The sequence below is a fragment of the Brassica oleracea genome, chromosome C1, assembly GCF_000695525.1.
Source record: "Brassica oleracea var. oleracea cultivar TO1000 chromosome C1, BOL, whole genome shotgun sequence".
NCBI lineage: Eukaryota > Viridiplantae > Streptophyta > Magnoliopsida > Brassicales > Brassicaceae > Brassica > Brassica oleracea.
In genome coordinates, this window is record NC_027748.1 from 41,338,527 (window position 1) to 41,365,406 (window position 26,880).

The 26,880-nt window shown below is 35.0% G+C and overlaps 4 protein-coding genes across 6 annotated transcripts; 3 read left to right on the forward strand and 1 right to left on the reverse strand.

Annotated features, from left to right (window-relative positions):
• Window positions 1-5,041: 5,041 nt before the first annotated feature.
• On the reverse strand, window positions 5,042-8,335 carry LOC106323377 (TOM1-like protein 2). Of its 2 annotated transcripts, none has more exons than XM_013761574.1 (10): window positions 8,155-8,335; window positions 7,844-7,922; window positions 7,555-7,653; window positions 7,345-7,458; window positions 7,096-7,244; window positions 6,914-6,995; window positions 6,760-6,845; window positions 6,521-6,685; window positions 6,012-6,406; window positions 5,042-5,748 (listed from the first exon to the last, which is right to left on the reverse strand). In XM_013761574.1, the coding sequence occupies exons 1-10, from the start codon at window positions 8,253-8,255 to the stop codon at window positions 5,132-5,134; spliced, it is 1,887 nt and encodes a 628-aa protein (XP_013617028.1). In that variant the 5' UTR covers window positions 8,256-8,335; the 3' UTR covers window positions 5,042-5,131. The 2 variants fall into 2 exon arrangements, with proteins under 2 accessions (XP_013617028.1, XP_013616992.1); XM_013761538.1 differs by having other exon boundaries at window positions 6,012-6,409.
• Window positions 8,336-9,630: 1,295 nt separating this feature from the next.
• Window positions 9,631-12,614, forward strand: LOC106323503 (probable receptor-like protein kinase At3g55450). Of its 2 annotated transcripts, none has more exons than XM_013761671.1 (4): window positions 9,631-9,765; window positions 10,230-10,946; window positions 11,073-11,282; window positions 11,726-12,614. In XM_013761671.1, the coding sequence occupies exons 2-4, from the start codon at window positions 10,344-10,346 to the stop codon at window positions 12,482-12,484; spliced, it is 1,572 nt and encodes a 523-aa protein (XP_013617125.1). In that variant the 5' UTR covers window positions 9,631-9,765; window positions 10,230-10,343; the 3' UTR covers window positions 12,485-12,614. The 2 variants fall into 2 exon arrangements, with proteins under 2 accessions (XP_013617125.1, XP_013617089.1); XM_013761635.1 differs by having other exon boundaries at window positions 9,635-9,765; window positions 11,025-11,282.
• Window positions 12,615-19,960: 7,346 nt separating this feature from the next.
• Window positions 19,961-22,458, forward strand: LOC106323692 (serine/threonine-protein kinase AtPK1/AtPK6-like). Its single transcript, XM_013761798.1, has 6 exons — window positions 19,961-20,082; window positions 20,350-21,193; window positions 21,274-21,356; window positions 21,432-21,726; window positions 21,813-21,917; window positions 22,002-22,458. The coding sequence occupies exons 2-6, from the start codon at window positions 20,591-20,593 to the stop codon at window positions 22,296-22,298; spliced, it is 1,383 nt and encodes a 460-aa protein (XP_013617252.1). The 5' UTR covers window positions 19,961-20,082; window positions 20,350-20,590; the 3' UTR covers window positions 22,299-22,458.
• Window positions 22,459-23,056: 598 nt separating this feature from the next.
• On the forward strand, window positions 23,057-25,902 carry LOC106323777 (serine/threonine-protein kinase AtPK2/AtPK19-like). Its single transcript, XM_013761872.1, has 6 exons — window positions 23,057-23,226; window positions 23,740-24,451; window positions 24,538-24,620; window positions 24,698-24,992; window positions 25,087-25,191; window positions 25,393-25,902. Exons 2-6 carry the CDS (start codon window positions 23,930-23,932, stop codon window positions 25,690-25,692), a joined length of 1,305 nt encoding a protein of 434 aa, XP_013617326.1. The 5' UTR covers window positions 23,057-23,226; window positions 23,740-23,929; the 3' UTR covers window positions 25,693-25,902.
• The last annotated feature ends 978 nt before the right edge of the window (window positions 25,903-26,880 follow it).

Genomic DNA, 26,880 nt, shown 5'->3' on the forward strand with positions numbered 1-26,880 from the left:
TTTTTTTTTTAATTTTGGAAATATTCCGAGGAAGTGTATCCCTCGGAATATTCCGACGACATCTTCCTCGGAATATTCCGAGGAATTTCCGACGAAAAAAATCCTCGGAATATTCCGAGGAAATTCATTTCCTCGGAATTCCGTCGGAAATTTCCGAGGGATTTCCGAGCAAAGATGAATTTCCGAGGAGTTATTTCCGAGGACTTTTTTCGTCGGTATGTCGTCGGAATAGCGTTATTCCGACGACATACCGACGATTTTTTCCTTCAGTATGCCGCTGTTTTCTTGTATTGTAAATGCATTTATGTGCTATTTTAAGATATTTTGTTTGTTTTCTTGAAAAAATATTAATCATGCCATAAATTATAGAGAGAAAGAAATATGTACTAATACTATCATATATACAAATTTTCAGAATTTTTTTATGTTCAATTACTTATGTAATTTAATTTTTACTTATTTAGAGAATATCTGCAAGTAAATATTTTTTTTTGACAAAAACAAGTATCTTTTTAGGAGGACAAAAGCTTAAGGGAAGAGACATGAGTTAAACATTGTATCCATGGATATTTTAGCTGCCATAAAGCTTAAGCATGCATTTGAGAAAGAGCTTAGTGTACTGTTAGGATGTTATGATGTCCGAGTCTAAATGGCAGAAGGATGAGAAAGAATTAAAAGTGTGTCCATTTTTTTTAATCTAAAGTAATCTTCGTATAAAAAAATTGGACATGTATTGATCTCATTATTTAAACTATTTATGGACATGAAAATGAAATAATTTCAATAAAGCTTATTGTCTTTTATGTGCTATTTTAAGATATTTTGTTTGTTTTCTTAAAATGAAAAATAATCATGCCAAAAATAAAAGGGATAAATAAATATCTACTATCTAGACACAAAGCAATACAAAAGTTTTGAAACCAAAGTGATGATCATATAGAGTGGGTCATAGCGAGAGAGTGATCGTAGAGGTGAGAGTGTGAGAGGGCTCAGAGTAGAGTCACTCCAATGGAGGACGGGAGGCGGATGAGGCTGAACAGGCAGCACAGTAACATCTCCGGATCCATGCGAGGTTAAAACAATGAAATTCTTGTAGATGAAGCAAAAACAAGAAAGAGATGACGAGGACGGTGGTGATCTGATCAACTATCATATACACAATTTGTAGAAATGTTTTAATTTAATTGTAGATTTTCTTAATGTAATTTCCTTTACTGCATGTATCATACGAGTAACCCATTTGAAAGGACCACTTTAGACAATGGTACCATAGACACATTTCCAACAAAGTAATTACTTATGATTCATGGATTTTGACTACAGAAAAAGACAACCATATTTATCTCATTAAACAATAGGACATTTTCAACAAAGCAAGGACATATAGATTCCACAAATTACGTTATAAAAACATACAAATAGTCTAAAAATTTGACATCGTTTTGATTATTTTTACATGTATAATAATATCAATTAAAATATACGTTTAGGTTATTTCAATCTGATTTATCAAATATGGATGTGTCTCTGATAAAGAATAACAGACCAAACTTTTGCAAGTAAATCATAAGGCAAAAGTGGGATTACACAACAATTCTCAGTTATTAACGAACTCATAGATTCATTTCAAACGACTTGAAATGTGAAATATTCCAAACTTTCATCTCTCACTCACTAGTATCATTCTTCATATTCATCTTCATAGCCTAAGTGTAGATACCATTAGGATCTAGATGAAAGAGAAAACTGGAATTAGTTAAGAGTAGGTAGCAAAACAAGTACTATCATATTCCAAACAAGTTCATTTCTTGGACACTCCATTTTTCCAAAATGGATAATGAGGTAGTTAAAAGATTATTTCTCTCTTTCATATTAAGTGTCTTTTTAGTTTTCTTTTTCTTGTTACAAAAAAAATGTCATTTTAGAATTCCAATGCAATTTTCACCTTAAAATTAATTACAAATGCATTGATTTTATAAATAATTTCATTTATCTCAAATGTTATTGGTTGAATATGTGTAATTAATAAGAATTTTAATGCATTTCAATCATTTTTTTAATCTGTGTGAAAAATGTCAAAGTCATTTTTTACGAAACGGAGGGAGTAATAATTTGGTTAAAAGATAATGTAATGACTTTTATAAGTTACGCAATTAGACAATATAATTTGCTTATAAGCTAAGAGTTTGTCAAAGATTGTTAAAAGTAAAAAAAAAATGTTTTTAAGAACAGAGACTCCATTTAATGGATCAAATGAAAGGTTAGATACATTCAATAGTTAAAGCAAGCTCGATAAAAAGAGAATAAGTTTGGTCAAACTGTTTTTTAGAAATCAGAACATAATCGAAACCATATATAATGTAAATTCTTTCGAACATTTAAATATTCCGTTATAAATAAATGATCCTAACTATAACCATAAAAATAACCTATGAATCATGATCATTTTATCCTCTATGTTTTTATACTTGCATTTGAATATTTATGTTTTACTATAAAGAAATGGGAGAGTTCATGGGTAAAGGAGGCTTCTACGGGAACGTCTTCAGAATCATTCCTCTCATAATCACTCGTATGTTAAAATCTTCTCTTTTATCTTGTGTGTTTTTAGTCATCGGGGGTGTGAGAGGAAAAGTATTGATGCTAGTCGCTAGAAGTTGAATTTGTCAGACCTTGACTTAAAAACTCTTTCCCGAATGGAGACTCTCCAATTAATGGATCAAATGAAAGGTCAGTTAGATACATTCAATAGTCAAATAAAGGCTGATCAATAATAAAAACGAAGAAAAGAGTTTTGTCAAAATTGTATAGAAAAAAAAAAACTTAACCAAAACCATAATGTAAACTCTCCTTCAAACTTTTTAATGTATATTCCATCATAAACGAACTGATCCGAACTACAACCGTAAAAACCAATCCACAGTAGATTTTGTTGAATTTGATCACTCATGAATCATGATCATCTGATTCTCTAAGTGGTTATACATGTATTTTTATATGGGTATTTTGCTATAAATGATACAATTCGGTTTTAGTTCTCAAATGTATCACGTAATTTACAATAGGTAAGTCGATATGTTTGTTTTTGAGTGGTATATACACAATAACATACATATGATGATAATAGTGAAATTTCAAAGAAAAAACTGTGGGGCGAAGGTGATACGGTTGGTCATCGAAGGCGAGGAGGTGGTGGAAGTTGGGGCGGAGAAAGAAGGCGACGTCCGGAGAGCTATCGTGATCGCTGAGGCTAGACTCATCAGCACGCAAATGAGCTCTTCAAGTATGCTCAGCGTCTTCCTCATCATCGAAATTCTGTGTGTTTCTCAAACTGAGATTCAGAAGTTTATAAGAGAGAGAGAGAGAGAGAGAGAGAGGTGTGATCTCTTCAGCTGACTTTTGATTTGGCCTTTGATTTTATTCAAACATATGAACAGTTCGCTTTATGTCTTGGCCTTTGATTTTATTCAAACATATGAACAGTTCGCTTTATGTTCATGCCCTTAAATGATTATTTAATGGGACAATTGCAAATTAAACCAAGTAGCTGAACGATGCAATCACGGGTAAAAAAAAAAGCCACAACACACAGTCAACAAGTCAAGGTTGAAAGAGTTTATGGATTTAATTATAGACAACTCGCGTAATGACGTAACTACTTAGCTCATGAAAACACATTCATGAATCATGTAGTAGTAACTCTGTCTCGTTACTATGTACTGAAACTACAAGTCACACAGAAATTATATTAAAACTCGGATGTAAGGATCATACACTCGCAGGGCCGGCCCTGAGATTTACGGGGCCGTAGGCGGTTTTTAAAAAATTTCAGCTAAAAATTTCTTTTAGTAAATTTGGAGGCCTAAAAAAAAATTTTAGGAGCTTTTTTCTATGTAATTTTTTCCAAAATTTTAAGGGTCTAAGGCCAGTGTTTCGTTAGGTTTTGCCCAGGACCGGCCCTGTACACTAGTAATTAGACCAGGTTTGTCATGCTCGGTCTACTTGAACTTTTTAAATCTTTGCAAAAGTTCATTCAAATTTTAAAATTTATATATTTTATTTTAAATTATACATTAATCTTACATTTACTCTCATAGGCCGTTTAATTCTGTAATTAATGTAATTAATCTCGAGAGGGTAAAACTATAAGGGAACGGAAAGATTACGCGCCTCAGCGTGCGTCTCAATCGCCGTCATCGTTCCACGTCCTTAGGGTTTCTCCGAGGGGGTGAGTTGTGTCGAGCTGGATTCTCTGCTCCTGCGCCGCCGTTGATTGATCTGGCTTCCCAATTTATCTCCGATTCTCTCCCAATAAGAACGATTAAGCTAGGACTGGAGTGATTAGCTTGTGGATTAGTGGTTTAGCTGTACGTATGGTAGATTAGCTTGTGTATTAGTGTTTCTGTTTAGTGCTATTGTTACCTACTAGGTTGGGTGATGTTAGCTGAGGAAGGTTATTTTAGCTTTTTGTTTTGGAGACGAACCTTAAATGATGCAACATAAGTTCAAAAAATGGCACCAAGACGCACGTTTTTTTTTTTACTTCAATCCCAATGTCTGTTTAGAAACAATTATTGGATCTGTTTGCTAGGGGAATTCTTGCAAATCTCATGTTCTTTGCTGACTTTGATTCGTCGTCTTTGCAGATGAAAACAGGATGTGTAGCTCTGGTTTTGTGTTTGAACATTACTGTTGATCCGCCCGATGTTATAAATATATCTCCGTGTGCTAGAATCGAGGCTTGGATAGGTTGAACCATTTTCCCAACCCAACCCTATTGCATTCTTTCTTTTGTGTGTTTATCTTTTTTTTTCCCAATTTGTTTCATGTGTAAAGAAATGGTAAAGGTCATGGTGGGAAAAAAAAGTTAGCATTCATTGATATTATCACAAAGGATAGTACATTAAAAAAGTTGTGTGATGTTTTCACTTGTATGTTGTTTTTTGTTCAAGTTAATCTCAATCAGTTTGCATTTTCATCCAGCTGAAATAACAACAATATATCCAATGAAAATGATGATATTATTCACTTTTCGCGACAAAAGAAAATTTTCAGAATTATTTTCTAAGAAAATGTATAAAGTCAACATTAAAATTGAAAACTCTATGAAAAATGGTGAAACAGTGGGGTTTTACATACTACCGGCTCGTTCGGTAGGTTTCTTTGACTTGGAGAGTTCAACAAGATCTCCAAACAACTTGTCCTCTGGTTTCTTGTTCACAGGTTTCATCATTGGTTGCTGATAATTAAAACCCGAAGAATGAGAAGACACTTGGTAGGGGTTGGCATTGTTGGCTCCATTGTCTTGAAGTGACATTCCATACATTTGTTGTTCTACAAGATGCTCTTGAGGTGGCTGAGGTTGTCCCCCGTAGCCTCCGTACATTTGTTGTTCTCCAAAATACTGTTGTGGTGGCTGAGGCTGTCCTCCATAGCCTCCGTACATGGCAGCAGGATTGTGATGGCCTAAGGGTTGCATGTGGCCTCCTGTCATTGGAGGGGGAAGCATACCGAACATGTTATTATTGTTGTTGTTGATAGCATAAGGAGAGCCACCTTGAGGGTTGTTGTTGAAAGCGTGAGGAGAGCCACCTTGAGGGTTGTAACCTAGCGGTTGATGAGTGTGCGTGGTGATGACAACTTGAGTCACTTGCATCGGGTGAGTAGGAGAGTAGTGAGGACTAGAGCTTGGAGATTGAGCTTCCCATGGTGGTGGTGGTAGTGCTAACACATTGTTGTTTTGTCCACCTTATAGCAATAAGACAATCAAGATTAGCCCCAGATAATGCACACGGTTATATATTAAACAATTTTCAAAAAAATAAATTAAGCTATAATTAGGTGTATTATAGATGATTAGCGCATAAGCTGGCGCTTAAACACCACCTAAACCGATTTTTTAATCGTTTTAGGAAAATAGTTTCGCTCATGACCATTTTGCTCATAGTCACTAGTCAGGGCATAAACCGATCTTTAAAACACTGATATTAAGCAGAGTTTTAGATGAATACCATAGTGCGGTGAGATGGGCGGGCTAAAGGTAGGTGAAAAGGGTTGGTTTTGGTTTCCGTATGCAGGAGAAGATGGTTGCTGGGTAATTTGGAGATTCCAGACAGGACCAGATGACCCTTGTCCAAATCCATTTGAGTAGTTTTGTGGCACCATCTGATTATGCGAGTGTGGACTCGAAGTTGGAGTAGAGCTTTCGCAGTTATTATCTGATAACATGTCGATTAAGACCATGGAGTTATCTGGTGTTGGTACAGGACTACTTGGTTGTGCAGGTCCAAGAGGAACAAGTGCCAGTGAGTTTTCTCCATTCGGTGTCTCAAAGTCATCTCCACTAAGAAGATCTATCTTTGGACCATTTGGTGCAACAGCCACAATACTACCATCTTTCGTTTCACTGCTGAAAAAAATTCAAAACATTTTAGAATGTAACTTGCTGCACAAGTATCTTTCCTCTTCTAAATGCTTCCTTAGAGAAATAAAACATTTCATAACTGGAGCTGATTCTTACCTTGATCCAACATCTATGATCTGATTTGCCTCCTTAGCAACTTGTTTTTTAGATTTTTCTCCCTTTTCTGGCGTAGGGTTTCCAGAAGCGATGGATTCGTGCTTCGCAAGTAACCGTTGCAAATCATCATTTAAGGCTAGGCCTTGGCAAAGCAACGATTCATCTCTGAAACATGAACCAAAACGGGTATAGAAATCATATATTCATCAATATATATAGGTAAAAGTTTAGGTCCTTACGATGTAGAGTTTACAAGGTGTACTACTCTTTGTTTATAGGTGCGACATTGGCTAACAAGATCTACAACAACCTCTTGTTTAAGTCCCTACAAATGGGTAAAAGAAAAACAAATTATCCAAATGGTTAATTCAATGTTACCAAACTGTTATATACCTCTTTGTTGTTTTCATCTATTGCGTTCAACATTTCAGCTAAGACATCCATAATCCCTTTTGCATTTTGAATTTCTGTCAGACTTCAAAACAAAACAAAAAAGAAAGTGCTATTTTATAAATAATCTCTAATTATTTTTCAGTATTCTTATAAAACAAGGGGCAATAATTAAAGATAAACACCTCAAAGTAGGAAACTCTGACTCTGTGGAAGTATCATTAGCTTCTTGTCTAGCGTTACGAGCATTCTGATTATACATTGTCGAGGGACCAGTTTGTCCTGAACTAACTGTGGGTTGAGGAGGTCTTTGAGGGAATACAATTCCTGCACGCTGCAAAATAGATAAAGAATTTAAACGAAATCTTCCTAGAATTTGAAACATGTAACGGTTCTATTTAAATGAGCATGTTTCAGCCAAAACGATAACATACCAACAATTCTTGGTATGCGGCATAATATTGTGGATGTCTTCCTTGAGGACCTGAGAAGCTCTCTTGCCAAGTATCTATAAGTATCAATATCTTCTCCTTCACTTGGATGTTAGGCTATAAGTGTAAAAAAGAACATAATAAGTTTGGTGTCACGCAAAATAAATGTTAACGGAAAAAAATAATGGTTACAAAGAATCAAGATTAATTAACCTTCCTTTTGACCATCTTCACCATCTTATGAAGAATGTCCTTTTCAGCAAGTTGCATGTGAATGAGTTCCCCACAATTGTTGATCATTGTCTCCAGCAACTACAATGAAAACAATCCGAATTTATATTTATTTTCTCATGAAATATATTAAACTAAGAATAACAAGTATTCATCTAAAGTCTATATTTGTATCCATAATTCTTCAAATCGCTAAACCAAACCAAACCAAACCAAACCAAACCGAAAACATGAATCATGAGCCCTCAAACAAATTGCAAATGGAACTTACAGTAAGAGCCAAAAGCTGAACCTTGGTAGTCCTACTAGCGAGCCTTTTCTTTACTCCACTCACAACTTCTCTATATTGCCTACATATACACAATCACTTATCATAAAAGCCAAAAGAACAAAAAAGTTCGGTATAGAACCAAGACGCATCAAATCTAAATGTGAACAATACATAAATCCAATAACCAACACAAATGCATAACCGAGACATATACGTTCAACGTGTTAGGCCAAACCCAACAAAAGAGATTCCTTTTAGATCACAGATTCATCACAGATCATGGGAACAGTAAATACTGAAAAGGGTGTTACCCAGGCTCATGATTAAGCATGTCACATATCTCAAGGTTCATGGCCCAGTCAGGACCAATAAGCATATCGCTTGTGGCTCTATCAACCAAAGGATGCACCATCTCTTGGCTTTTTCCTCTCCTTCAAAACTTCTCCAACTTAAAGAGTGTTTTTTTTTTTGGTTTTCTAACTAATAGGAGTCGTTTACTTCTTTCTAATACTTGTTCTCTTCTTGATTGGTAAACAGAAATAATAAGGCGACACTTGTAAATACTGTTGCTACACTAAAGCAGAAGATTAAGGAACTAATTGACCTTTTATATGTTCTTTAAACGTTTTCCATATTGGGCTTAGGTTGAATAACGGGTTCTAGTGTGAAATCCATGCCATTTTTTTCTACATAAAACGACACGCTAATCACTCGTTAAATTACGAAACGCCACGACGACATGCACGGAGATATCAGTAACTTCACATCTGTCTGCTGCACGCCTGGAGGTCGTCGCTCAATACATGCAAGTTAACTAAACTTATTACGATGAATAATCTTTTCAAAAACACAGTTTACAAAAAAAAAAATCTATTCAAATATTTTAGGGAAAAAAATATGATGATGACGATATGGCTACTGTAAATTCAGTGAAGTAGAAGAAGAGTCATGAAAAGGTTGAGAAGGACCCTCCACACGTGTCCTCTGTTTATCGATTACTGCGTTTAAAGTTCCATCGCACGCGTGCGCAGCGCGTGTGCTTAACCTTTTTCTAAAATTTTCCTTTTGTTTATTATTTATTTTAAATTTCCAAAATGATGACCAGATGTCAACCGTATGAATGTGATCTAAATGAACGGTGAAGATATGTAAGGGTCAACAACTTAATTAGCCATTTGACCAGAAAACAAAACCCCATTTAGATACTGCCTATTTTTATTGAACAAGCAAATAGGATTAGTTTTCCAAGTTTGACTGAGATGTCGCTTTACTGGAATCTTTGATTTTTTTTACAATTTTGATGTATACTTTATATTAAATTATTAATTAGAAACGAAACTTTCTTGTGAAATATATAGTCAGGAAAAATAGACCGTCCATGTCTAGTGACTTAAAATGAGTTTTTAGACTCAAGAAAAATAACAGATGTAATAAAAGGCCATACTACATAAGTATTTTGAAAAGTAGTTATTTTAAAATCTTTGTTGGAGCTGTCATAGGATGGAAATATGGAATGTATCTCTATTTTGTAAAATAAATTATTTGTAGTGGTATATATTACAGTATTGTATATGATGAAAATCGTGACGAGGTTTAGAAAGAAGAAAACAAAAAGTAAAGGGGGTGAAAGAGGAATAATATGAAAGTAAAGTGATAAAATTCCAAACAGAGTTGTAGGGATGAGGAATTGAATTAAAATTAAAATAATATTATTTAGGACATCATCTGCTTTGGTTTGAACTTTGACCATTGCCCTCTTTTGGGTCCCACATCTCTCTCGCTCTCACTTTCCTAAACAAACCCGAGTTTCCTTTCCTTCTCAGAAATTTCCGATTTCATTTTCGCTCCTCTCTCTTCCTCTCTTGCTGCAGTTTCAGACTTTCGTCTCCCTGAGAATTTTCTTCAGTTCTTGTTCCTTCCAGGTTTGAACAAATCTCCCTCATCTAGATCGAATCTGACGTTCCTTTTATCTTCTTCTTTTTTTTTTTTCTGCGATCGGATAACGAACTTTCTCATGAACAGATTGTGATTTGTTTCAGTGAAAATTTTAAATCTAGAAATTAAAATATCCAATGATAATGCGAACTTTCGTTTATGTAGTTTCCTGAGTCTGTTGTCGTATTAATCTAGTGGATGTCATCATTTTAAACGCGTGTCTTAGATATTTATTACATCTTTAGCTGTTCCACTGACACAGTTAGAGTTTATGTAGATCTGTATCTGAGGAGATATAATCCAGTTTTTTGTTTTTTTCCAGCTCATTGTTTTTTATTAAGACAATTGATCTAAAACATGCATAAACGGATCTGGTTTTGTAAAAAAAAAAAAAAAATCTTTTGTCTCTGTTGCTAAAAAAAAACTTTGTGTTTTTTTGAATCATTTTCAGGTGAAATTGTGAGTCTAGGCTTCAGTTATACATTCAAAGGTTCAAGCGTTATGTATATAGAAGAGTCTCTGTCTTGTCACTAGAACCCAAACCGAGTTTAGAGGATCAGTAAAGATGGTTTTAGGGTGTTTCCCTTTGAAAGGGAAGAAGAAACGTGGCTCTGTCTCTATGAAACGGTTAGATCTTGAAGAAAGCAGCAGACCAATTGCTTTACCAGAGCCAACACCCAAGGTTCCAAGCCGTAATCTACAATCCGCTCCTCCGAGTTTCAGAACTAGAGCGAAGACCAGTAATGTCGAGATGAGCAGCAGGACGAGAGTGATGTCTGCTCCTTCGAGCATTCACGGTGTAGCTGAGAGGGATTTGCTTAGCCACGAGGAGCAAGAAACTAGCCCCCAGCCACTTCCGCTACCGTCTCCGAGGACTGGCTCCTCGTTGAAGAACTGGGGGAGTTTTAAATCGTTTAACGGAAGCAGCGGGAGGTTATCCGCGGCGTCTGCTGTCTCCGGACCGTTGCCTTTGCCGCCTAGTGTGTCTGTTAGAGGCTTCTCGTACGATGAAGTTGTGTCCGCTTGTAGCGCCTTTGCTACAGACAGATGTGTCTCCGAAGGTCTTTCATCTGTTATGTACATGGCTTCCTTTGGTGACGAGGCTGCTTCGACTTCGAGCTTAAAGAAGGTCGAAGCAACCGTTGTGAGACTTAACGTGATAACTCAGGTAAATAAAACATACGTTGTTATGTTTTCTCATATGATGTGTTTGTTTGTGTTCTTAATATTCGTTACTATTGTGCAGAGTATTAGAGAGTTTACTAATGAATTGAACACATTGGCGTCGCTGCAGCACCAGAATCTTTGTAAACTGTTAGGCTATCACGCACGTGAAGGATCCGACACGAGAATGTTGGTGTATGAGAGGCTTGCTCTTGGAAGCTTGGACAGGTTGCTACATGGGAGATCAGATGGTCCTCCGCTTGATTGGAACACTAGAATGAAGATTGCTCTATGTGCAGCTCAAGGTCTAACCTTCTTACACGAAGAAGGACCCTTTCAGGTACACACACAACAAAACACAAACAACATTGTCAAAACTATTAGTTACTTGTGACCTATGTTCAGGAAATCACTAGGCGGTATTAGTGACTAGTCGGATAATTCGGGGTGTAGGCCTTAACAAATCATTGATTTATTTTAGATATATTTTACATTTATATAAGTTATTTTTGTTTTTGGGTTTAATTCTAAAATTGTTTTGATGAATTATTAAAATTAGATATATAAAACAAACAAAATTAGACAAGTTTTGTGAATTTTTACTAACATGATTACTTGATTTAACAGATTTAGACTAATTTAGATCGATTTAAACATATTTAGAATGATTTAAACCGATTTGAGTCGTATAAATCGGAAAATCGTTTTGGTTAACATGAATTTGCTAAACCGATTTTTAGAACCATGCTTGTGACTGAGCCCTTTTGTCTTCTTGGTGAACAGGCGATGTACAACGAATTTTCAACGGCTAACATCCAAGTAGATAAAGACTTCAGCGCCAAGCTATCTGGATACGGTTGCGTAGGCAACACTCCTCCCGAGACAGAAACCTCTAACAGTTCAGCACTAGCTAACCTCTCAGTAGAGACACTAGAGAGAGGGGTTTTGACACCGAAGAGCAACGTGTGGAGCTACGGGGTAGTTCTGCTTGAGATGTTAACCGGTCGGAAAAACATGGACGGTTCATACCCTAAAGAAGAAAGGAACTTAGTGAAATGGAGCAAAGCTTTTCTATCAGACGACTGCAGGCTCTCTCTTATAATGGATCCTCAGCTCAAAGGTCGGTTTCCAGCGAAAGCGGCCAGGAGCATAGCGGACATAGCGCAGAGGTGTTTGCAAGTGGAGCCATCAGAGCGACCAACGATGAGAAATATTGTTGACCAGCTCAGGGTTATACAGGACATGAAGTACTCGTGTAGGTTCCCCTTACGGGAGCCTGCACCTGTTGCGGTGAGGAAACATATGGGAAGATCGAGCAGTCTCAACACTATTGTTTGGACGCCGGGTGTAGCGCCGCCTAGGTCTAGTTTTTCGCCGTCGCCACCAGCAGGACGACCGTCAGTTTCGCCTACAAGGGGACGGGGGTTGGTGTTCCCGGCGGTGTTTCCGGGAAGAGTGTGTTCGTCGTTGGAGATGAGTAGGGAGGAGGTACGGAGATTGTCTTCGGGCAGTGGTAGGAGAACTAGTCTTGAAGGGTTTTGATTTGTTCATATTCTCTCTTTCTTCCTATTTGTTTTTGAATATTTGCACTCTCTACACAAGATTTATCTCATATTTAGGTAAGTACACAAAACCACTACTAAGCAGTAAGCACTACTTGATTTTTCGATTATACCATAATGCCCCTATTGATCTAATGTCTACATAATCTATACCATATATCTCTTACTAAGATTTGTATCACTGGCAAAAAAATTTTTTGTCTGGAATAGTAATTGAGCATATACATGTCTAAACTCAAAATTTGATATTCTTCATTCTCTCTCCATCTCTCTTCTATCATTTTGTAAAATTATGCCCAAAACAAGGGCAATTTGTCTGATATTGTCTTAAATATGTATCCAGTTTGACTCATGATTCAAATTATTTCGATTATATCTCTCTCCAATTCAACATTTTCTGGATTTTATTTTTTCTAATAAATTTTTATTTCATTTTTACTTCTAAAAGCATCATTCTTGGGATATAGATTTCAAGGCGAAAAACTGATACTTTTCATCGCATTATAGGCATGTAACATATTCGTAGGAGGTAAAAATGAAGGGAATGGTAGACTCTCTCCTTTCTCTCTTAAGAATCCTTGAGAGAGAAAGTCTGAGTCGTGGTGGTTCTCTTCTTCCCCCTTCCTTTTGGTTTGTAATATTGACTCCGGTACACGGTGATCTCCTCCGCGGTGTAGCTGGCTTAGACTCTGATGCTCCGCAATCTTCTAGACGGAAGCATCCAGCTTGGGTTTTGGCGGTGTTGATGGCTTTCTCCCGGGTTTATCACGGCTCCCTAAGCTCCGCTAGTCTCGTTCTCTCTTTCTCACCTTCGATTGATTTCCTCTTCGGACAGAAAGTCCGAATTCGTTTGGAGGATTGATCTTGATTAAAGTTGGGTTTTATTATGAAGCAAAGTATGGGTTTGGACGAGATCTCGGTTCTAATCGATTGATGCTCTCCAAAGCTCAGGGTATGTTCTTAGCTGATGAAGCCTTTATCTTCCAATACAGTCGTTGGAGGTGGCTTTCTCGGTGGTTGTGGTTGAATTCCCGGTGGATTCCGGTGGTTTTATTGCTTTGTTTGGTTCGGTGGAGGAGATTGAAGTCGGGAAAGATAGTGGAGTTTCGTGTTTCCGAGATGACTCCGGTGGGAGATGAAGGATTCCGGTGTATCATCGGCTGCGCACCGGCATTGATCCTCGAGGCGGTGAAAGCGATGGAGGCATGGGCGACACCTGGTTACTCCGTTGTTGGAGTTAAACACGTTGTGGACATTAGGTGTCGTTTCTTTTTTGGGTTGCCTGTTGTTGGGCTTTGGGTTTGGATTTCCTTTGGTTTGAGTTTTTGTTTAGGGTTTCCTATGTTGGTGTCTTGGACCTTGATTTTTTGGGTTTGGTTCTTTTAATAAAAATCAAATAGTGAAAAAAAAAAAAGATTTCAAGGCGAAGAGCAATTTGTTCTTATTTTGGACACAATGTATGTGGAGCAGTTACGACTCAACCCTGGTACTGTCGAAACTTATTAATTAAGTTACATAGGAGAAAAATAAGTTGGAAGATGAAGTTATGAAGTTGATTGAGAGAAAAAAACGCTACGACAAGTAATGGTTCTCTCTTCGGGAAGGTTTATTGTCATCACCTCAGTCATTGTTTCCATTCTGAAAAATTAGTCGGGGTAATCTCATATCTCGTTGGGAACATCTTTTGTCATTATTTTGTCTTGAATCAGGAAGTTTCATTTATGACTTAGATCTTTGTGAGTGTTTTTCCTTTTTTGATGTGTGTATCAATGAATTAAAGTGACAATAACCTGAGAAGAAACTGCAGTTCAGGGTGTTTTCCTTTCCGTATTCCATATTTATGGTTTAAAAGAGGGAGATGGTGATGGCATGGCATGGCTTGTCGTTTGGTTCATCAGAAGATGTGTGCTCAGTTGTCTGAGTAGAAGTTGATTCACAATCCAGGGAATTCTTTGTGGATATGCCAAGCCCAGATGAAATCGACGGATATCAGAGATTTTGGTTGGAGTGTAACTGTAGAAAAGTTACTTTAAAATTTTGTTAGTAAAATTTTTTTATTTAGCTGAAAGGATATAGTTTTAAAATTTATTGCTACAACAATATAAATCAACTCCTAATCCCAACCAATAATTTAAAAATAAGGAAATCACAATGTCAAGTGTGTTACGTAGTTACAATAATTTTCTGGTACATCATAACAACACAAACATAACACAGACGGTTACATAATTTATTTGATGGGATCCTTAATGTTGTTATTTGGCTAACAAAATTTTATTAACATATTATGGATAAAAATGGTGGTAAAAAATTGAAGTTTTCTCAATTCATTAGAAATCTCAATTCCTCACTATGGTTAGAATGAATTTAATACATTATAAAGTTATTTCTTTGGATTTGAATCAAGAAAATTTACTAGTTTGACAAAATATTAGTGGAAGATTAATTTATTTAGTCGGAAAATCTATTTTGTAATTTCTATTTCCATATCTTTTACAGCTAAGAAAATTATTATGTAACTGAATTTATGTTATACGGCTAGAGAAAATGGTTGGAGCTACTATCAAACATATTTGACGGTTAAGAAATGTATCACATGGAGCTACTATCAAACATATTAGGAGGCTGAGCAATGTAATACACCTGAAACATATATTTAGCCGGCTAAACTAATTTAATACTCATATTACTTTTCTACATATAAATGCAAAAAATCATGTTTAAACATATTTTTTTTGGAAAAAAAATATCAAATATATTAAAACTGGGTTTTGTACTCTCATCTGTGTTTGATAATATCAAACTATGGTGTTCAAAAATTAAAGTTTTCTCAATCCATTAGAAATCTCAATTTCTCACTATGGTTAGAATGAATTTGATACATTATAATTGATTTTGTCAGCAAATTTCTAATTTGTAAGTTCTATTTACATATCTTTTACAGTTAAGAAAATTATTATGTAACTGAATTTATGTTATTTGGCTAGAGAAAATTGTTGGAGCTACTATCAAACGTATTAGACGGTTAAGCAATGTACCTGGAGCTACTATCAAACATATTAGAAGGCTAAGCAATATCATACACCTGAAACATATATTTGTTAGCCAGCTAAACTAATTTAATACTCATATTACTTTTCTACAAGTAAATGCAAAAAATCATGTTTTAACATATTAAGACTGGGTTTTGTGCCTCTGCTTAATAATATCGAACTATGGTGTTCACCAGTTTTCGCTTTTTGTATTGCTGATAAGCAATCAAATCTATTTTGTAAAAATGTGCACAATACAGTTTTTTTTTTTATAAAACTAGGTGTTTTCCTGCACCATGTGCAATAAATTTTTTTTTTAATCTAACTTATATTTAAAAATAAATTTTATTAAATATTATAGATTTTACTATTTTCTTACTAATATTTCATATAGATTTGATATATATTAAATCAATTTGTATAAAACTAATAAAAATAATATAAAATTGTATAATTATCAAAAAATTAGCCTAAACAATATTTATAAAATTTGTAGGTATATAAAAAACTAATGATCTTACGATTAGATATTTAAAATTTTAAAAAATTGTAGGAATTTTTGAAAACTTTAGTAATACAAATTGGATAATTATACAAAAATAATAATATTTCGAAATTTGAAATGTTATATATGAATATATTTATTTTATAGATGATGTATGAGCTATTACCATATTTTAAAAAAAAGTTTACCAAAAAAAATATCAATATTAAATGTAATATATGAAAAAAATATCAATATTAAATATAATATATGAATTGTTACCATATTCTAATAAGTTTGCCAAAAATATAAATCAACATTAAATAAAATTATCCATGTCATATTTTTACGGAAGTCATGTCATCAATTTCAGTAGCCATGTCATATTTGTTTTGTGAAATTGATTGTACAGAGGACATGTGACAAAATCACTTCGCAAATATAGTTTAGGGGATGTACACAATACAAAACCCAAACAAATATCTAATTGCAATAACACACAATTAGAATACTATGAATAAATACAAAACGAATCGAACGAATAACCAAAAACCCGTCATGATGGATTAATGAAGAATCGGAGAAATAACCTGCGAAATAATAGGGAACCATCATTTTCAGACTTAACGTGTCACCATTAATGGAAGGAATATCTTCTTTTGGACTTGCACAGAGAAAAAAAACGAGGTGCACAAGTGTTGTGTCCATCTCTACGGTGAAAGATTCCACTCCTGAAAAAAAAGAACGAAGGAAAAAATATAAAAAGCTCTACCCTACTCCTGCATGTTCTCTCTCCATATTTTAACATAATTTTACTTTGATTTGCCCCGTGTCATAGTACACAGTACACTTGATATTTTTTTTTTTGTCAACCTTGCTTTTTACCGGAGCATAAAGGCCCAAAGGCCAATTTACAAGCGAGATCAAACTCATTCCTAATACAAACTATGAAGCCCAAACGAAGTCCAATAGAAACCCAACCATTGATGACAAAGATTTACATGTAAGACACATGTTGGATAACATGGCCTTCAGTTTTCTAGAATCGGGGTGAGAGAATCGATGCCACTGCCGGCTGTATGTCGGAACAAGAACCACCGGTTTCTCCGCCTTGGTTGTTTTTTCATCCATTTATTGATGCTAATCCAAAAAAAATCTTGACCAACTCTCTAGAAGTGAAATCATATAAAAAACTTCAACGGAGACATATACAAAGTTTTGCCAGAACGCCTTCAAAGAAGACTCCGACTTATCTATTTCTGCACTACCTCTCACTGCTTCATCCAAAACCTTTGCTCATTATCATTAAGGAGACTTCACTTTATACAGAAGGTGAAGATTGATTCCTGATTTGATAAAGAGACAAAGCATGACTAGCAAAGAGAACACAAATTTCTAGGGTTAAATGGAGTAAAGTATTAGATAAGCAAAGAGAAGAGAAAAAACAAAGATCATTTATTTATTTCAAACCAAAGTGGAGAAAACAAAGACATGAAGATTAAGTTCAGACTTTGTTTGAATAATCACATCAAAAGCTCTCAAAATCCGCAAACGGAAACGAGAATCGATCTTATTAATCGAATATCTTACACAAAAGAACAAAAATACTATCAATCCTTCTGAAAGATATATAGTGTGTGAAGAAGGAAATTGATTGAAAGATTTCTCTCGGTAAGAAAAGAGAGATTTATCTGTCTAAGAAGTGAGAGATTTCTCTCTCTAAGAAGAGAAAGCTGTAACTGGTTTAGTATCAGTACATTTGATATATTGCTTGAATCTTACAAATTTATACAAAATCCAAAGCTATTGACTAACCTATTATTTATAGCATAGAAAACTGATTGTCAAAGATGCAATCGTCATTTATCTTTACCCTCTTGCTATTGTAGAACATAACTTTTACTGTAATATGCAAATAGCTAATTTCATATATACTTCTTTATGGTTTTTAAACACTCTTTGTTTTTTTTATCGGTGTTGATTTGTATTATGGATTCCAAATATAAAAAGATGTTTTAGTTAATTTTGAATCTTGACATGAAAAGATGGAGTTTGCGGTGTTGTATGTGATAAAAATCACTTCATTCACATAAAAAGAAAAGATTTGAAGTGTTGTGTTATATATAGTTTTTTGTTGATACAAAAGAAACACGCGTTCTTAAATCTAACCAGCTAAATTCCCCAAACTGGACTGAAGATTCTAGTTTCCCAATCATTTTTAGTGAACTAATCAGAGACAAGTTATCTATCACTTTGTGTTATACTTTTGTGCACAATCATAATCTTGGCAACTACTTCATTAAGTTTCTAAGACATTTTTGGGATCACCAAAGGAGTTATCAATACTGAAAATTATACTAGGAAGCATACAAAGCAATAATCAAATATTCCCAAATCTCTGACCAAATTCAAACATAATAGAAAAGAGGTTCACGAAGATCTAAATAACCCCAAAACATTTACTTTCAACAAGCATGACTTTGTTTAGTAAACTAAATCCTATCAATCTGCAGTCTCATGAAAAAGACACAAAAAATATACAATCAAATACAAGCAATTTCATTAAAAATGATCGATTATGGATGATGTTCTTTTACCTTTTTCGTCATCTTGAGTAGATTTGCTAGATAATAACCATGAAAATAATTTTATATTCCAAATCTCACACCAATTAGAACACATCGAACTAGAACCATGAAAATTTCTTTCCTCCTCCATTTGACTTGTAAAGAGGAGAAACAATAAGATACATACACATGCAATAGAACAATCTATTTTCTTCTTATTAATAGAGAAATCTCACATGAAAACACATTGATCTATTTATCTATTGAGTTCTTAACAAGACAGCAAATCTCCAATCAGCAATCGATCTATCTATTATGTTGTAAACAAGACATCAATAATAAGATGACTTACATATCCCACCGAGCTTTATTTATCTCTCCACGGCTCATTAATGAAAATTAACAAAATACATGTCCATATAATTTATTAGTGGGTTTGTCATTCATTTGGACCAAATCAGCCAAAAATGGTTTAAAATAACAATACAACTTAGTTTTATTTTTTTTGCATAACCGAGAATCGGACTGAAGAAATATTGGTGGATACTAAAACCAGACGTGAACTGGGTCTACACCTAATGAATTGGATCAAAAATCAAAATCGCGGATAGATGCTCTTTTAAAAAATAAACAAATATGAACACCAGAATAATACTTTCGAATAGTCGCATTATGTCTTATTATGGGCATAGTTAAAATCGGCCCACAACCACAAATGCGTGATTGGCAAAACGGAGAAGGGAGGAGGAGCTGAAAGCAGTTGAAGCAGGAGTGGAGAGCTGTGAGATGTGAACGTGTTGTAAGCTCTGAACAAGAACTAATATATAAAATGTACATTTAAAATTTTATTAAATAAAATATTTAAGCTAATCTATTTATAATTTAAATATTACAAAATAGGAACTAGCGTTAAAATAATGTATTCTCCATTAATTTAAAAAGACATTAAATAAATTCAAACACACAAAACTAAGAAACGATAGTTCCTAATTATTAGAAAACTTAAAAAAAAAAACTGACCATAAAAATAGTCATAATTATTAGAAAATAAAATAAAACCTAAATGCCAAAAATAATTTTAAACTCATGCCATGCTTTTTCTACATGCAAAATATAAATAATAATAATATTAGCTACATGTATGAATTTAGAAAAAACGATCAAAAATGGTAGAATATTCAAACAGTTAATTTAAATTTAAATGCGAGAATATTCAAAGCATATCCAAATACTTTTTGAGGATTTAGACCGAAACCAAAAAAAAAAAAAAAAAAGACAAAAAAATATAATTTAATTGATTTCTTTGACGTCCGTCCATACAAACGTGAAGAAGCCGAAAAATCCTCCGCCGCAGAATTAACTACTTGGTCAACATTCACCCAATAAGATAGGACCACGTGTTCTCTCCCTTGATCTATACGACTCGTCTCCCTCTATTAAATCCTCACCTCGTCTTCATTCCCATTGTCGTCTCTTTCCTCAACCATCCTCTCTGGTAAATCCTCTCTCTTACCCTTTCACTCGCTGAATTTAGATCTCTGTTAGATCTCAATTTGCTTTCACTAGATCTGATTTTATTGAAATTGAATTACTTTTTCTCCTGGGGAAATTTAGGGTTCTAGAATCTATCTAGGGTTTGTAATCAGGCATTGGGGTTAATTGATCGTTGAACTTGCTTATACGTTTCTTAATCTCAAATCATATATTGTTATAAAGTTAAACTGATCTTTGAAGTTGTGAACTTTTGATGTATTTTTTGCAGAGCATATAAAAACCTTCATGGCATTTGCGCACTTCTGCAGCATCGAATGTTTCCTTAACAACGGGAAACAACTAGAGCTTCTTCAACTCGTTATTGGTTTGCCTATCGCCACTATTCTCCAGATCCGCTGTCGTTTTAGTCAGTTTTCTCCGCATTAACCCCCTTCGGTACACGACATCTCACCAGTGAAGTGGTGAAACTGGTGGAAGCTTTCTCTGTGATTCTGTATCGGTTGTAAACTATGGTCTCCTCTCACCTTCCTGTCCCAAACAAAACCCACAAGCAGCAGTATTTGTCCCTCAGCCCTTCGGTTTCTTTATTGAAAGATGACGTTGAGCTTGATTTCTCTGATGTGTTTGGCCCTCTCCCTGAAGAGGCTGGAGATGTTGTCTCCGACGAGCCTGCTGTTATCCACACTCGGTCCCACTCTTTGGTTGGACCTTCTTCGATCGGGAGCCATTCTTTCAAGCTCAGCAAGCTCACCATACTAGAGACTGATGACTCTGTTGACTTGGTGGAGTGTGTTGAAGCTGAATCGTTGAAATATGAATTCTCTGGTACTGACGAGACTGACAGTGATGTATCTGCGGAGAAAGATTTGGTGGTGAAGGTCCCTGGTGTGGTTGGACTTGATGATTTTGAGGTTATGAAGGTTGTAGGGAAAGGTGCGTTTGGGAAAGTGTATCAGGTGAGGAAGAAGGAGACATCTGAGATATTTGCAATGAAGGTCATGAGGAAAGATAAGATTATGGAGAAGAACCATGCTGAGTACATGAAAGCTGAGCGAGATATTTTAACCAAGATTGATCATCCCTTCATTGTTCAACTTAAATACTCTTTTCAGGTACTAATCATCACTTTGCATCCTAGTGGCTTTAACCTTCTATATGATTAACTCAAGAGTGTATACATTCTCTTTTGCAGACTAAGTACAGGCTCTACCTTGTGCTAGACTTTATAAACGGAGGTCATCTCTTCTTCCAGCTCTATCATCAAAGGCTCTTTAGGTTCGGCTTCATTGCTATTTTAACTATCTTTCGAGTTTTACTTGACTAATTCTATGTTTGTTTTTTTTATCACAGAGAGGACTTGGCTCGTGTGTACACTGCAGAGATCATCTCTGCAGTTTCTCATCTCCACGAGAAGGGGATAATGCATAGGGATCTCAAACCTGAAAACATTCTCATGGACGTAGATGGCCACGTGATGCTAACTGATTTTGGTTTAGCAAAGGAGTTTGAAGAGAACACAAGATCGAACTCCATGTGCGGGACTACTGAGTATATGGCACCTGAAATCGTTAGAGGAAAAGGTCATGATAAGGCTGCTGATTGGTGGAGCGTTGGGATTCTTCTCTATGAGATGCTCACAGGAAAGGTAAAAGAAGACTCACTCATGCCTGGTATTATGCTTAAGTGATTTGAATGTGTTGTTTGATGCCATTTTTTGTTGTTCTTTAACAGCCACCGTTTATGGGGAGCAGAGGGAAGATAGAGCAGAAAATTGTGAAGGACAAGATCAAGCTTCCGCAGTTTCTGTCTAGTGAGGCTCATTCCTTGCTGAAAGGGGTAAGTATCATCATCTTCATAGTAACTATAAAGCATTGTATCTGACCAAATCTGATCCTAACCTCTTGTATTGAATGTATATAGCTGCTACAAAAAGAGCCAGAGAGGAGACTTGGAAGTGGACCAAGCGGAGCAGGGGAGATAAAAGAGCACAAATGGTTCAAGGGAATGAACTGGAAGAAGCTGGAGGCAAGAGAGGTGAAGCCTAGTTTTAAGCCGGAGATATCGGGAAGACAGTGCATAGCGAATTTTGACAAGTGCTGGACTGAAATGTCTGTGTTGGACTCACCAGCAAACAGTCCAAGCTCGGATCCTAAGGCCAACCCTTTTACCAACTTCACATACGTGAGACCTCCTCCATCATTCCTTCAGCATATGTGAGAACCTAATGTCTCTTTTATATATTAAAACTTGTTTTAAGAAATGAGCTGCTTGATCCATATTTAAGAAAATTGTACGTCTCTCCAAATACTTTTTCTAAACAAAATTGTTAAACTTTCTAGCATAATGTTTGATATGGTTTTCAAAAATCATTGAATAATTGTTGAATAACGACTTAGGCTGCGATTGTTTACATCTGTTGTGACTGTGGCTTTTAAAAACATTTTGCTTATAAAACTTTAGGCTTTTACAAGTTGACTGTAACTAAAAAAAAGTCTAAAGCCACTAAAGTGCTGGCTTTTGTAAAACTTGAACGTAACAAGAGGAAATGTATAATAAAAATGACATTAAAGGCTTTAGAACAAACAAAGGTCATCAAAGCCTGATTGGCTAAATATTGACTGTAGAAGCCTTACAAGTATGTAGAAGCTTTAGCTTTACAAGTGGTAAAAGTCTCAACAGCTTAATCTTGTGGTTTAGTGTTTTGTGCATATAATCCACAATGTGTTTGTGATATGATTGTATATGCTTTGAAATATATTAAGGGGTTTATGATCAGTACTACCATTTTGCTTGAACGACATGTGATTTAAATAAAGAAAAATAAACTATTTTCCAAAATACATTCCACTTGAGTTGGATTTATGGAAAATAGACAAATAATTGATGTTAATAAATAATTAAATATTCAAAAAAACCTCCGCCGCGTTTAACAATTGTAAACTTTCGCCCAATGAAGGTAGAACACGTATACTAACCCCTTGATCCACGATGCTTCGCAAGTTTGCTTGTTCTGTAGTAAAAAGGAAATAACAAAGGAGCCACCTGAAACCTTTTCCTAGAAGGTTTGGGGGCATAACCTAATTATTATTCCTTTTAAATTCACTGTTCCTCCTCCTTCCTCAGGCTTCTTCTTCTTCTCTCTCTGGTAATATTCTTCTCTATCTCTTTGACTTTTCTCCCGCAGAGTTTATATTCCTTTTTGGTTTCTGGATATGAAATATTCAAGTTCATGCGTTGTTTCTACGACACGAAACCTTTTACGTTTTAGGTCAGATGTTTTTCTCCAAAACTGGATTTGTTTGGTATTTTCATGTGTTTTTTCCCTAACTTGTGACTCTATCTGAATCATATTGATTTTTGTTGTTGTTTGAAATTATTTTTTCTTCTAGCTAGAATTTACTTCGATCACGTCTCCAGGTGATTAAATTAAATTAGATTAGATTAGATTAGGGCTTTCTTTTAAATAATTTATTTTGAGTGAGAGGATCATGTAATGATATTCCGTCGGTGCCAAGTTTCCTTAATCTTATCTTTTTGGTAAATTAAAAAGGAATCTTTCCATTTGTTATTCTCTTGATAAGTTTTGTCAAAATCCTATCAGTACTTCAAGATTTTGTCTTTTATCTCTAAAACTTGTAATAAAATTCATCAACTGCAGAGCTTCTACACCACTTTTATGGCAATTGGACACTTGTGCATCAACAACACACACTGTTTCCTTCAAATAGGGAAACAAGAAGACCTTCTCCTCCTTGATATTGGTTTGTTTACTCTCAGTCTCGTTAACTCCATTGGCACGAGACCCTAACCAAAGCTGGTGAACGTCTTTTCTCTGTGGATTAGAAAATATGGGTTGCTCTGAGTGTCCTGTTGCCTGCAAGAACGTGAAGCCTTTACAGAAACACATGTGTTTAACAATCACCCCTCCACTGAAAGTTAACGTTGAGCTTGACTTCTCTGATGTCTTTGGTCCACTCCCTGAAGAGTCATCAAGTGATGTTGTTTTCGACGAGCCTGCTGTTGTCCACACTCGCTCCCACTCTTTTGTTGGCCCTTCTTCCATCTGTAGTCCTTGTTTCAAGCTCACCTCGCTTGACTTGGACAGTGAGAAAGCTCCAGAAGGAGACGAAGCAGAGGTTTCAGGTGAAGTAGGCATTGAAGACTTTGATATTTTGAAGGTTGTGGGGCAAGGTGCGTTTGGGAAAGTGTTCCAGGTGAGGAAGAAGGACACGTCCGAGATATTCGCCATGAAGGTCATGAGAAAAGATAAGATTATGGAGAAGAACCATGCTGAGTACATGAAAGCTGAGCGTGACATCCTAACCAAGATTGATCATCCCTTCATTGTTCAACTTAAATACTCTTTCCAGGTACTAATCATCACTTCTAACACCTTGCATCGTACGTAGTGGCTTTACCTTCTATATAATTAATACATACTCTTTTTTGTATGCAGACTAAGTACAGGCTGTATCTTGTGCTAGACTTTATAAACGGAGGCCATCTCTTCTTCCAGCTCTATCACCAAGGGCTTTTCAGGTTTGGCTTCATTGCTATTTTTTTGGAGTTTCACTGTAATTCTTCAAGGCTTGACTAGTTTTATTTTTCTTTGGCAGAGAGGACTTGGCTCGTGTCTACACTGCAGAGATAGTCTCTGCGGTTTCTCATCTCCATAAGAATGGAATAATGCATAGAGATCTCAAGCCTGAAAACATACTCATGGACACAGATGGCCATGTGATGTTGACTGACTTTGGTTTGGCTAAGGAGTTTGAAGAGAACAAAAGATCAAACTCAATGTGTGGGACTACTGAGTATATGGCACCTGAAATCGTTAGAGGAAAAGGACATGATAAAGCTGCTGATTGGTGGAGCGTTGGGATTCTTCTCTATGAGATGCTCACTGGAAAGGTAAGACAAAAGCCTAATGTAGTCTTGGTCTTTGTTTAGTTCATAACTTATATGTGTTGTGTGTGATGCCATTTTTTTGTTTTGTGTTCTTCAGCCACCGTTTATGGGGAGCAAAGGAAAGATACAGCAGAAAATAGTCAAGGACAAGATCAAACTTCCACAGTTTCTGTCTACCGAAGCTCATGCTTTGTTAAAAGGGGTAAGTACAATCATCTACAAGACTATAAACATTTATTAAGAACTTTTATAATTTTTTTTTATATTAGATTTTTTGCTTATATAAAATATTTCCAAAAATTTTGGAGACCAAGACCAATGTTTTATTCATCTATTTATCTTCATGTACTTTGAAGCATTGTAGCTGACCAAATATGATCATGACTTTGTGTTGAATGTATAGCTTCTACAAAAAGAGCCAGAGAGGAGACTTGGAAGTGGACCGAGCGGAGCAGGGGAGATAAAAGAGCACAAATGGTTTAAGGGAATAAACTGGAAGAAGCTGGAAGCTAGAGAAGTGAAGCCAAGTTTTAAGCCGGAGGTATCAGGAAGGCAATGCATAGCGAATTTTGACAAGTGTTGGACTGATATGTCTGTGTTGGACTCTCCAGCAAACAGTCCAAGGTCGGATCCTAAGCCCAACCCTTTTACCAACTTCGCTTACGTCAGGCCGCCTCGTTCAATCCTCAGCCAAGCCACATAGACTTTTGTAGAGGAACCAAATGCTATTAGATGGGTTTATTGATGATTATAAATATACATAATCTGATGTTGTGTTTCTAAGATTCTTCATATCATGTTAGAATACATGTAAGTGTATGAAACATATGAATATGTAATTAATATTGATCTACGTTTGACCAAGAATATTTGATTTGTTTAGATCTTGTTAGAAGAGTGAAGGAATTTTTTTTGATTGAGGACGATTTTTTATATTATTGGAACCAGAGCAACTATCATTGACCTTTAACCCTTGTAAACGAAAGCAAGAAACGTATATAATATGATGAAGACTTTGCTTGCGGACCAAACTTGTACATAGCGATGTAGATAGAGATGATTCAATATATACCGGATCTCGCGCGGATTTATGTTTTCATTTATTTTATATAAATATTTTGTTTTCAATTCTAAATTGATATATATATATTATAATATAAATGTGTCTATCAATTTTTAAAATATAATAAGTTTACTATATATATTTTTTCACTGAATAGAACTTTCACATGTATTTGTATCTCTTTATATATATATATTTTCGGATTATTATTTCATTATTAAAATCGTAACTATATATAAAGATTAGTAAAATATTGTTTTATTGTCATATTCAAAGATATTGTTACATTTCACAAATTTAGAAAGTTTTTTAAAAATTAAACTTTTCGCTTTATAGATTTATATTATCGAGTAAATAATTAAACATTTAGTTTTTGCTTAATTTTTAAAATAAACTATATAGTTTAAAAATTGTTTTCATTGGTTTAAGGTAGTAAAAATTAATCATTGTTAGATAATATGATTTTTGTTATTTAAAAAAAATCTTTATAATTTTAAAAGTTAACATCGACAAATATTTAAATATTTAGCATATAGAGATATAGTATTACAACATTAAATTATATCTATTTAATTTATACTATCTATAAATCTAATGGATCATCTATTGTTTAAATCCAATTATTGATAGCCCAATAAAAATTTATGGTAGACCCAAAATTTAAATGATAAGATTAGATATTAAATGTAATATGACTTTCTAGGAATAGGTCCATTAGGTCTATTTTTTAAAAAATCACACATGAATCAAAGTTGTGAGATATTGGATGTTGAGAAAGAAAAGATAAACTATTATAGAAAAAGGATGAGCTATCACACAACGTTTTTA